General features: G+C 50.0%; 1 protein-coding gene across 1 annotated transcript; it reads right to left on the bottom strand.

Moving 5' to 3' along the window:
* Window positions 1-7,633: 7,633 nt before the first annotated feature.
* On the bottom strand, window positions 7,634-10,619 carry CAMK2N2 (calcium/calmodulin dependent protein kinase II inhibitor 2). Its single transcript, XM_084842087.1, has 2 exons — window positions 10,239-10,619; window positions 7,634-9,516 (listed from the first exon to the last, which is right to left on the bottom strand). The coding sequence occupies exons 1-2, from the start codon at window positions 10,399-10,401 to the stop codon at window positions 9,446-9,448; spliced, it is 234 nt and encodes a 77-aa protein (XP_084698213.1). The 5' UTR covers window positions 10,402-10,619; the 3' UTR covers window positions 7,634-9,445.
* Window positions 10,620-11,362: the final 743 nt, after the last annotated feature.

Here is an 11,362-nt window from a genome sequence, read left to right as displayed (position 1 = left end):
TTGGGGGTACTGCACTGTTTGTCAGTGGAGGTCAGTACCACCCCAGTTTTTCCCAGGGCAAGAACTAGAAAACTATAAAGAGTGCGTGATGTTTCCTTCTGCCTAGAGACAAGTGGTAAGGCTGCACCTAAACTCCTGGTAGATTCCTGCTTACTATACACTGCATGTCCCTCCAGCCACCACTTTGACATTAGCTTGCACTTCCCTGGAGGTAAAATGCAGCAGGTATGTCTTAATGCAAGCCCCCCGCCCCAGCTGCAGTGTGTATGCATGTCCTTAAAACCCCCATGTCCTGTGACAGGAATTTAAAAAAATACATGTTTTAGAAAAATTGTTCTACTGTGTATGTAACCTGTACTTTAAAATTTCTAATGCAAGGTTTGTTTGTGTGGGTGGGTGGGTGGGTTAGGACCCGTAGGAGACAGAGGGAGACTTGGGCAAGAGAGAGAAGGACAACCTTTAGAAAAACTCAATTTCTTCTGAAGTTAAGATGCAAAAAATGTTTTATACCAAGGGTGGGCAACTCTCCAGATGTTGTTAGACTGCACCTACCATCATCCCTCATCCTGGGTTATGCTAGCTAGAGGGCCTGTATTGGACAGCTTTGGGGCAAGATACCCTCCTTGGGCCCCCTCTCTCAGTGAGTCTGCCTTCTCACCCCTGTCACCATCTGCAATTGCTCCTCATCCTTTTTGTCGTCATTGCCTCCACTTGCTTGCTTGGCAGGCAGAGGGACAGTGAGCAAGCAGGCCATGGCGTCTCCTGCTCCTCCTCCTCACCACCACCATTGTTTGGGACAGAGTGAGAGGCAGGTGAACATGCCGGTTGCCATGGTGAAGAGGAGGAGAAACTCCAGGGGGCTCTTGCCAGTGGGCCCCTGCAGGGTGTGGGCCCTTGGCAGGTGTCCAACCATGCCGACTGTCGGCACTGGCCCTGCTAGTTAGAGCTGTGGGTGTTGCAGTCCAGCAACTTCTGGAGGGCCACAAGTTGCCCACCCCTGTTTTATACCTTAGAAGAGAACTTCCATTGTTCAAAGGTGTTCAAAGACTGGACAATAAGCATTAATGTTTGTGCTTCTCCTTTGGGTGGGCTGGGAGGTGTCCAGCTGGGTGACGTTCCACCCATGGCCATTGGGAACCTCAGTCAGATTGATAAAATCCATTGCTTCTAAGCCTTTAGCAGAAATTGCCAGTGTATGTTTACATTTTCCTATGCAATCATGAGAACTAGAAAATTAGCTTATATATGCTGGCCACCTCAGACTTCTGCACATTCTGGCCTCTACTACAGAATGTCACTGTTAGGTTGTCCCACCCTTCAAAAGCCAGAAGGAGAAGAAGGCAAGAAGACAGGCACAAAGCAGCCTAGAATCAGCTATGCACTGTTTACAGCAAGGCGACGTGTGGCCCTCCAGCTGTTTTGGCCTACAATTCCCATGAACCCTTGCCAGTGGCTATGCTGACGAGGGTTGATGGGAGTTGCCAGTGTGGTTATGATGTTGGACTAGGACTGGGAAGATCTGGGTTCTAGTCCCCAGCCATGAAGCTGACTGGATGACTTTGGGCCAGTCACAGACTCTCAGCCTAATCTACCTCACAGGATTGATGTGAGGATAAAGCAGAGAGGATGAGGATCATGTACCTCCTTGGTTCCTTGTGTACCTCATGTACCGCCTTGGCTTCTTGGAGGAAAATTGGGCTGTAAATGTAGCAAATAAATAAAATATTAAAATAGTCCAACACATCTGGAGGGCTACAAGTTGCCCAGCCCTGGTTTACAGGCTGTACCTTTTGAGCCTTAGATCTGAGACCAAGACATTTTGCTCCCCGAGGTGAAGGACAAGGTAGTTCCCCCTCCCCATTCCTCATACAGAAGCCAACAGGACTGGCAATTAACAGGATAGTATCCACCCACACCCCTAAGGCAAGAGAAAGGGAGCTTTCACTGAACTGTTCTCTGCTCACCATCAACACCTCACTTTTCTTTAGTTCCTGTAAATGGCCACTCCGTTTTGGCTAGCTCAATCCATTCTGGGAAAGGGGAGGGGATCCCATTGGTCTGTGGAATCCATGCTTGAAGATGTGGTAGGCAAACTGGTGCAACATAGAGGCTAGGAGAGTGAACTAGGAAGTCCCTCTTTCACATTTCCCCATAAGCAGCACATTGGCTTTCTTCACACAGAGCTTTTATCCTGCGACTGAGATTGCTACTTCACAGAAGTTTGTGGGCTCTTTACATGGTCACCCTCCAGGATGTCTCCTGCACTAAATGCCCTTTGTTCCGTTTTTAAATGGATTGCAGATAATGAGCTATCAATTTACCCCCTTGTGTTCCGCTTGAGTTCCCTCTGTGAAAAGAGGGAAAGCAGCAAGTAGAGGAGTGAAATGAAAGATAATGGAAGACTCAGATACAGGGAGGAGAAGGGGGGAAAGGAAGTGGGTGAAAAAGGGAGTCGTCGTGATCCTGCATGTAAAATGGAAGCAAAAAGTCCCGTTTTAAATGCAGGATTTTAGGCTGGTGTAGAGATGCCATGGCCTTATTCAGCCCACTTTTCTCTCTCACACCCGGTCTGTACTATGGCAAGGCCTTCCTTCTGGAGCAAGGAGCATAACCTAGTGGTAGAGCCAATGCTTTGCACTCGGAAGGCTCCAGGTTTAATTCCTTGCATCTTGAGTGAAAAGAAGACCCTCAGCAGCAAGGCTGGGAAAGACCTGGACAGAGACCATTGAGAGCTACTGTTAGATGGATCAACAGATCAACATCAGGCAAGATATGGAAACTTCATATATTCACATGGGGATAATTAAACTGGCCTGTTCTACAAGGCTGTTCTAAGGATTATTGAGATTATGTAGGTGGAGCATGTCGAACACTTGAAATGCTCTGTAGAAATGCAAATTATTTATTCATCTGGTAAATGGGTGCCTTCAGAAGATAAGTCTTGCATTGCAGGATCGGGTCCATTGCGTTTCCACTAATGGCCAGCTACATACTCTGGGCACTCACAAGCCAGGTGTGAAAGTGATGGGTAGCCAAGGCCAATCCTACCATAAGGCAGAGCGATGTGGCCGCCTAAGCTGGCAGATGCTGGGGATTGGGGGGGGGGACAGTGAGATGTTGGAGAACGCAGCTGTGCTTGCCCCAAGACCTACCCTACACCCCTGAAGCCAGACAGCCAGCTACCCTCGGGCACTGTAGAAGAAGTTGTTTTGCTGCCAATTCTGAGAGTGCCTTGGACTGCAAGAAGATCAAACCAGTCCATACTCCAGGAAATAAAGCCAGACTGCTCACTTGAGGGAAGGATATTAAAGGCAAAACTGAAGTACTTTGGCCACATCATGAGAAGACAGGATACCCTGGTGAAGATGCTGATGCTAGGGAAAGTGGAAGGCCAAAGAAAGAGGGGCCAACCAAGGACAAGATGAATGGATGATATTCTGGAGGTGACGGACTCGACCTTGGGGGGGCTGGGGGTGGTGACGGCCAACAGGATGCTCTGGCATGGTCCATGAAGTCACGAAGAGTCAGAAGCGACTGAGCGAATAAACGACAACAATTGAAGCAAGATTCAGCTGCCGGTGCAGAAGGTTTCTGTATGTGGAGCGCAGGGGCACCATCTTTTCCTTTGACTAAGGCAGCAAAACGTCATGGGCTGGCCCTAGAGGGTTATTTCCTGTTGCCTACCTCCAGCATCTGGTATTCTGGGGCATTTTGCTGCTGGATCTGAAGGGTCCATTTAGCTAAGAGACTGAACAGTTGTTGTCAGCTCTGTCCTCCCATTAATTTACCTAATCCTTATTAAGGAGCCGTCCATGCTACTGGTGATCTGTCAGAAGATGCACTGCTGATCTTGGAGAGAGCTCTCTCTTCAGACTCAGCAGCTGCCTGTGATGGGCAATTAACAGATCTTCCCAGGTAGGAGGCTGAGGTTATCTCACCCCCTTCTGCTTTGGCAGAGCTGCCTCCAGCATCTTCCTAGGACAGGAAAGAATCCAGGACTGAATACTTAGTACATCTTGGTGGTGCGTCCAGTGGTATTAGGAGGTGTACAGGGTACTCCTATACATGTCCACTTGCAAGCAAGCCCCCTGAAATGCAAGCAGGCCTGCTTTCAGGTATGTGTGTGTAGGTTTGTAGCCCTAGAGACATGGGGCAACCCAGAACCCATTCAGAAGAAAATACATGGGAGCAAGTGGTCTTTTGAAGCAAAGGAAAAATAATAGAACAAAGCACACATGTACAGTTATAAAAATTCTTATAAAAGAAAAATTCTCAAAGTAAAAGAGAAAGCCTATGCATATTACTCTGTTGCTTCATTGGCCATCAAGTTGCCTATTGGATACTTCCAGGTTTTAGATCAGGGGTGGGTGGCCCTCGGTGAAGTTTCAAAAGCCCTCTGCAAGCGATCAGGGGTTGAGTGGGGAGGGGGGGTGAGAGAGAGAGAGAAGGTGGTGGCAGAAAGAGAGAGAAGGTGTGACCCACCCACTGCTGGCTTCAGCCCCCCCCCCCATGACTGGCATGTGGCCCCTGACAAAGTATCCCTGAGGAAATGCAGCCCTCAGCAGGGAAAAAGGTTTCCCACCCCTTTTTTAGATCATAGAGCAACAGCTGCGGAACCAGAGTGTCCAGGTTTTACATTTGGGTGCAAAAAGGGAGCCTCTGCTTCCCCTGAAGCCCTTTGACAAGGCCCACACTTGGCAGAGGTGGGTGACCTGACAAATCGTGGGGTTTCCTGAGCCAATGTTGATCTGGTTCCCGTGCCCAAGTGGCCAGTAAACATAATTTCCCCAGGAGCTAAAATGCAGTAACTATGTAGATTTCAAAATGATGTAAGAATGCTAACAGGCTGTTTCAGTGGACCCCTTTGAGAAAATGGGCGAGTCACCGAGATAAGTGGAGAGTTAGTAGTTTGTGCTGTGTTTGTGGAAAACCCTTGAGGCTCCTGCTGGAGACACGAGGAATGTCCATGATTCGTTCAAATCCATATTCCCCTGAGCTTGTTCATGGACGGGACAAGTATTTTTTACAATAGCAGAAAAGAAGTCTGCTCGCCGTTGGCGCAAGCAAGCAGGACAAATCTTAATTACCTCTAGGATTGCTTCCTATACAGAAAAATGTGTCATCTTACTGTAACGGTATCACCATGAGGCCTTCACCAGCAGTGGTGCAGCTATAACAGCATAGATCTCGGAAGCTAAGCAGGGTCAGCCCTGGTTAGCACTTGGATGGGAGACCGCCTGGGAATCGGGCTTCCTGCACTGAGCAGGGGGTGGGACTCGATGGTCTTGCAGGCCCCTTCCAACCCTGTGATTCTATGATTCTATGACCCTGGACTGAATGGTCTCCTGGGGGCTGTTTTACAAGGCCATGTGTATTGTTTCAGTTGTGACGCACTCAATTAACATTTCTCTCCCCACCCACCCAACTGCCATTCCATGCTTTACAACTGTTCTAACATATCAGGAATTGTAGAAGCAACAAAACTGTTTGCCAACCCTGATTTAAAATCATCATCATCTGAGTGTGTGCAATTTTGCACTTTAAGCTCACTCCAGTCATGGCACAATCATGACTACAGGGATAAAATGATGTTTACTTCTGATGCCCTCATCATCAGCTGCTCTCTAGCTGGTCATTTGGGGACTCCCTGAGCTGAAGAGCCCTGGATTTTGGCCCCAGGGTCAAGCCCCAGCTATTCCAGTGTTGCCAGATCTTGTGGGAGTGAATTCTACCTGCTAATGATGCAGTGTGCAGAGACACAAGTGGGACCCTGGGTGTTGGACATGGCCCTGTGCTGCTCGGTGCTTGCTTGAGTCACTACTGCTAGGAAGAGGTGGGTGACTCCAGGAAACAATGGCTGTCTGGGGATCTTGGGTGTCAGGTGATACAATTAATTAAACGTTGCTATTCAGGAGGGGGAATTAGCCTGTGAATTTTTTTGCAACAAAGAACCTGATTGTAAAGCATAACCTTGTGCAAAGCCAGCTGGGGCTGAGTGGAGCCTGAGGCATTAGGAGCAACGTCATCAGAGACTGCAGCATGACAAGGAAGCTGGCATAGAAGGTGGAGGACATAGCTATGCATCTTTGTTGGAGCAATCCTCAAGCACCACCAGAACCCGGAATTTCTGGAGCCACAAGGGGTTCCTCCCAGCAGAGCAACATTTCAGAAAATCTGAAATTCTCCCTGCCCCGATAACTCTTTTGGAATTGTAGGGGTGGGGTTAGAAATGGGTGTATTTGTTTTCTGACTCTTCGGGTGTAGTTGCCTGTATGTGTGTTCACACCTCTAATGCACCTAGCTGTGAGTGCAATGCTACACAGTTGTTTGTGAGAGTGTATGTATACCTGCTTACCTCTATGCATGCATGAATGTGTTCATGGACATCTATTGCTCTGAATACCTGTATTGATGATACAGCTGTTGGATCTCTGTATGAGGATACATGCGTGCCTGTAGACGTACCAATGAATTGTGTGCTGAATGGCTCACACTGCCTTGTTTGTAATGGTGTGTTTGTGTCTGGCTTTGCATTTGCACTTGTGGTCACCTGCTGTATTTTTTTCTCTGTGCTTGCATGCCCATAGATCTGCATGTGTGTAGCTTTGTAGCTTGCTGTGTTGCATTATCAGTGGCATTGGCAGGGACTTATTGACTTAGGAGGTGCAATACAGTCCTTTTGAGTTAAATGACACAAACAAAACAGAAGCAGCATCCCACTAAAGAAACCAAAGGAATGTTTTGTTTTGTTTTAAAAAAAAGTTTTAAAAAGAGACCAGAGCAATCTCAGGGTAAATAGAAGGAGAAATAAAGACACATCTCTCCTTAGGGTCCTCCCTCATTGCAAACATTTCCCAAGGGTCTGAAGGACGTTCCCAAGGCCTCCTGCTTGGAATGGATCCAGGAACCTCACACAGATGGTCCCCAGGTGTGATCTTTTCCAGCAAAGGACTTGCTAATTGTCATGACCATTTCTCCCTGGGCCACCCCTTCTGTTCTGCTGCCGTCAGCCTGCCACCTTCTCGATTGAGACTACAGACAAAATGCAGCAGTCTTCTCTGGTCAGGCATCCACTCTCCAGCACAAGGCAGGCGCCCCTGATGAGCAGATTTCTGCACCGCCGTTTTCCTCCACAGAGCCCATTCCCTTTCCCAAAGGCAAAAAGGGCAAATCCTTTGAGAGGCTCTGCTAAAATATTTAACATCCAGCAAGCTGCTCAGGTGTTTGAATTTCTATTTCTGTCTATAAAGCAAAACTAGGTCATTTAGTTCTTGCCATCCCAATTGGGCAACTGCAGAGATTTAGGCTTCCATAGCTGGAATATCTCTTCCTCAAAACCTGGATCTCTCTGCCCAGTTCCTAAACCCTAAGCATTTTGCCCAGAGAGAGAAAAAGAGAGAGGTAGTACCTGTGTCAAGGTCTGTAGCTCAGCTCAGTTCAGTTCTTGGCAGGGTTCCTATAGAATTCCTCAGAGAACACAGTTTAAACAATCTCTCAGCCATTTCTGTCAGTGGATCCAAGTCCCTGGCCAGTGGTGAAGTTGCAGTGGCAGGTGTTGTGTTGCTATCAACTGGCTCCTAGATCATGCTTGATCTTTACCAAGGAAGATACTCAGATCTGGCTTGTTCTATTTCAGTACATGTATGTATTTATTCATTTGAGCTTTGTTCACCAGTACAGTGAAAAATGGCATTAAAATTTACAATGGGTCATTCTTAGAATGTTATGACAATATTTTTTTTTGCTTGTCTTCATAAAATGTCATTGTATATTATTGAAAAGATGATGGTTTCTCATGCACAATGGACAAGAATTAGCTTCTTTAAAAAAAATTAAATTAAAGTACAAAATTAAAAACAACTCTGAACATCCCCTCCTAAGAAAGAGGCATCAAATATCCAGCAAGTTATCTGAACACATTCATAAACAGTGCAATAGTTTTTTTCCCCTAAATTCATCATGTTCCTACAAAGTCCATCAACAAAGCCATTGATCACAGTATAAGACTCTTTAAATACATTTCTTGTTAATGATGATGTGTGCAAAACCTGAAACACATTCAAGAAGTCCTGCCCAATACTGATATATAATTAAGGTAGCCAATTATTTCAATATATCTGCCTTCCAAAGGGAAATCCGTCTTATAAAAACCTTGTCTGACTTTCTTTTATGGGGGAAAAAATACAAACAATCTTTAGATGCAACGTTTTGACATTAGACATTAGCAGATTGTTGTTAACAAATATTTAGATATAAAAATACAAATATGAGGAGTTTCTGTTAAAAAGAAGCGTGCCATAGTGGGATGACTAGTGGCACCAAGATGTGGCACCAAGACCAGGAAGCTCATGCAAAAAAGATGGAGCAAAAATGTCCCTTGACAGCAAAACAATCACTGTCTTTTTTAAATTATTGTTATAGTCCATCCACGTCAGAACCTCTCTGTCTTCCACTCAGCACTGCTGGCTTTGGGTTTCCTTCTAAACTGCTGGTATTTTGCAAACTGATTGGGTTTTGGGGGGTGGTGGTGGTGGGGCTACTGCGTATTATGGAGAGGTTGTCAGTTTGAAATACAGAAGTGATGACTGCAAATACAATGAACCTGTCATAGTTAGATTAGTGTGTGTCTGAATATGTGCATGTGTATTTATGTTTATGCAGGTGTCAGCTACACAGCCACCCTGCAAAAAAGTGAAAGCTGTAAAGTGCATTGCTAAAGGAGACCCCCCCCCCGCCTTAAAAATGGAGAGCACTGGGCGATCCCATAGCTCAGAGCTCTCAGAGGAACAGCACCTTCATATCATGGCATGGGGTCACCCAAGACAAAAGAGGGGGCTCTACATTGCTGCGGCTGCTGCTGTGGATCAGGTGGAAGGAATAGGGGGAGGCGGGATAGAAGGTTCTGGCAGGCGGGAAAACAGACAGCACCCCAGCATGGGCGCAGGAAGAGACGCTGCAGTGGACGGCTCTGCAGCCAGAGCATCCAAGGCGGGGTGCTGAAATGGATAGCTCCCCAAGTGCAGGCGCGTGGGAAGATGGTGCTGGTGCGGGCAGCCTCACGCGTCGAGCGACGGTGCTGAAATGGACAGCTCCTCGCGGCGCAAGAGCTTCCATTCCGCCGAAAAAGGAAGCTCCTTCTAGAAGGGTTGTGGAAGTTGCAACTCCGGGGTTGGGCATCAAGCATTGGTAACCAGGGCAGCGTTGGGTGACAAGGTCTCTTTGCCCCTTGGCTCTCCGATGGATGCGGAGGAGGGTGAGAGGGTGACCCCCATCGGTTACCTCTTCGGGTTGGGGTCTGCGTTGGGGGTGGAGGGTGTTGCCAGCAGCCTCATCTCCTTCCTTTGCTTTCCTTGTTTGTCCACAATCCCAACAAACATGCACAGCCAAAAGTGCTTAAAAATTCAGGGATCAGTCTGCAGCTGGGTGCAGGCGCTTCCGTGCAGATTTATACCCCAGAAGGCGACTTGTCCGCCATCCCCTTCAACACCTCGTCTATTCTATCATCTTCAATCACAACTGCAGGGACAGGAGAGTAAACACACATCACGCCGTCAGAACAGGCAGCAGGAGAGGCGCCCGGCACCCGTTTGCGCTTGACTTGCCTCCCTCCCCACTCAACATCTGGCAATGAAATCCGCTCCACGAAAATGGCTCCCTGCCTTTTCCAGCTGGAGCGCAGAGCCAGCCAGCTAAGGGGATTAAAAAGCGAGCGCCGCCAGCCAGTGGAACGTGCCGGAGGGGCCGGGCGGGCAGGCGCGGGCCCCGGTAGAGCACCTTAGCTTTGGGGAAAACGTGTGTGTTGGGGGGGAGGAGTGGAATTTATGCGGCAAATCGAGCAGATCGAAGTCCAGCTGCATATGAAAATGGGGATCTCAAAGCGTGCCGGGGGGGGGCCTTAGAGGGGCTCAGATCCATCCACCGCCACCATCCCTCTCCCTCTGCGGCAGGACCCGGCTTCACCAATCCGTCTAGAATTTATAACTGCAGCGCCAGATGCAAAAAAGAGAGACACGGAGATGGTAGTGAGGGGAACCAACCAACACCATGGTGGGGGGGTTCGATTTACTCCGGGGACAACGCTGAAATCCGGTTCGCGGGGTGGCTGAGATGCCCGCCTTCCCTGCCCCGTCTATGGGCAAAAGCCGGGAGGGGGCGATGGTGTTATGGGGCGTTATGGGGGGGTGGGGGGTCCCCCCCAGTGCGCCAAAGCCAGGCAGCCACGCACGGGCGCCGCTTACCTCTCTTGGCTCTGCCAATCTGGCCCAGCTTGGGGGGCCTCTTGGACTGGTTGCCCCAGGAGTTGGTGTCCTGGAGGCGGCAGCTGAAGGAGATGTCGTTGACTTCCGAGTCGGTGCCATAGCGAGCCACTTTGTCGTCGTTGTAGGGCAGAATCTCGGACATCGCGGCGGCGGCGGCGGCGGCGGCTCGGTCAGTTTTCTCGGCGATACCCAGAGAGATCAAGAGGGAGGGAAGGAGGGAGGGAGGGAGGCACGGGGCTCCGGGAGGGAGGCGAGAGTCCGTGCGGCTAGGGCGAGCGCGTGCGACGTCCAGCAGCCTCGACGGCGTCTGAGCAGAGCGCTCGGGACAGCCCTACATCATAAAGGAAACCCAGGCGGAAGGATGAAGTCATGCATCCGGGGCTGAGCGCCCGGGCCCCTGCCCGGGAAGGCCCTCCCCCGGCCCCGCCCCGGCCCCTCCTGCGTGGCAGCGAAGGGAGGAGGAGGAGGAGGCATCAGGGGGCGGGCGAGGCAGGGCGGTGAGGCTGCAGCGGAAGCCGCGGGGGAGCGGGAGGCATCCGGACAGGAGGGGGGGCGACGCGGGCGTGGGGGCTCCCTCCCCAATCCCCGAGAGCCCAGAGCCCTGGGGAGTTGCGGGCCCCCCCAGTCCCCCCTGGCCCAGATCCCCGGGGGATCCCCGCGCCCCTGAGCCCTCCCGCTGCCAGGCGTCACCGTGTTTCCCCTTTTATGCAACAACAGACGACGGCCTTGCTCGCGTTCCCTGTCTTGTTACTTGCCTGTCAGCAGCAAAGCTTCGTTGGAGCCACAGGACACCCGGCGGCGGGGGAGGAGGGGCTCGGCTCCGGAACGTTGCGGAGTCACGTGGTGCTTCTGAGCATGTGCAAAGGGCTTCCCCCTCACCGCTGAATTACTGCGGGTTATCCGCTCTTGGAAGTATTTGTACTGAAGAGCCCCACTGCCATCTTCATTGTATATAGCCAAAGACCAGCGGAGGCTGGTGGCTCCGATTTCGGAGGGGACAGGGTTCAGCACCTTGGAAAGCTCCTTTAGAGTTCCGACTGAAACTCAGAATGGGTGCACAGTCCACCGAAATCGGAGCCACAGCCTCCACTGCCAAAGGCCAT

Source organism: Heloderma suspectum, chromosome 3 (assembly GCF_057233095.1).
Source record: "Heloderma suspectum isolate Gila_16-S chromosome 3, 16-S_ref, whole genome shotgun sequence".
In the NCBI taxonomy this organism is placed as follows: domain Eukaryota; kingdom Metazoa; phylum Chordata; class Lepidosauria; order Squamata; family Helodermatidae; genus Heloderma; species Heloderma suspectum.
The sequence above is the reverse complement of the archived record's forward strand: the minus strand, read 5'-3'. Positions and strand labels throughout refer to the sequence as shown.

Bases quoted from the DNA above. Each gene is read 5' to 3' on its own strand.
- CAMK2N2 (XM_084842087.1), bottom strand. From the start codon at position 10,401: ATGTCCGAGATTCTGCCCTACAACGACGACAAAGTGGCTCGCTATGGC. The intron at 9,517-10,238 runs GTAAGCGGCGCC...CTGTCCCTGCAG, and splicing joins GATTGGCAGAGCCAAGAGAG to TTGTGATTGAAGATGATAGA.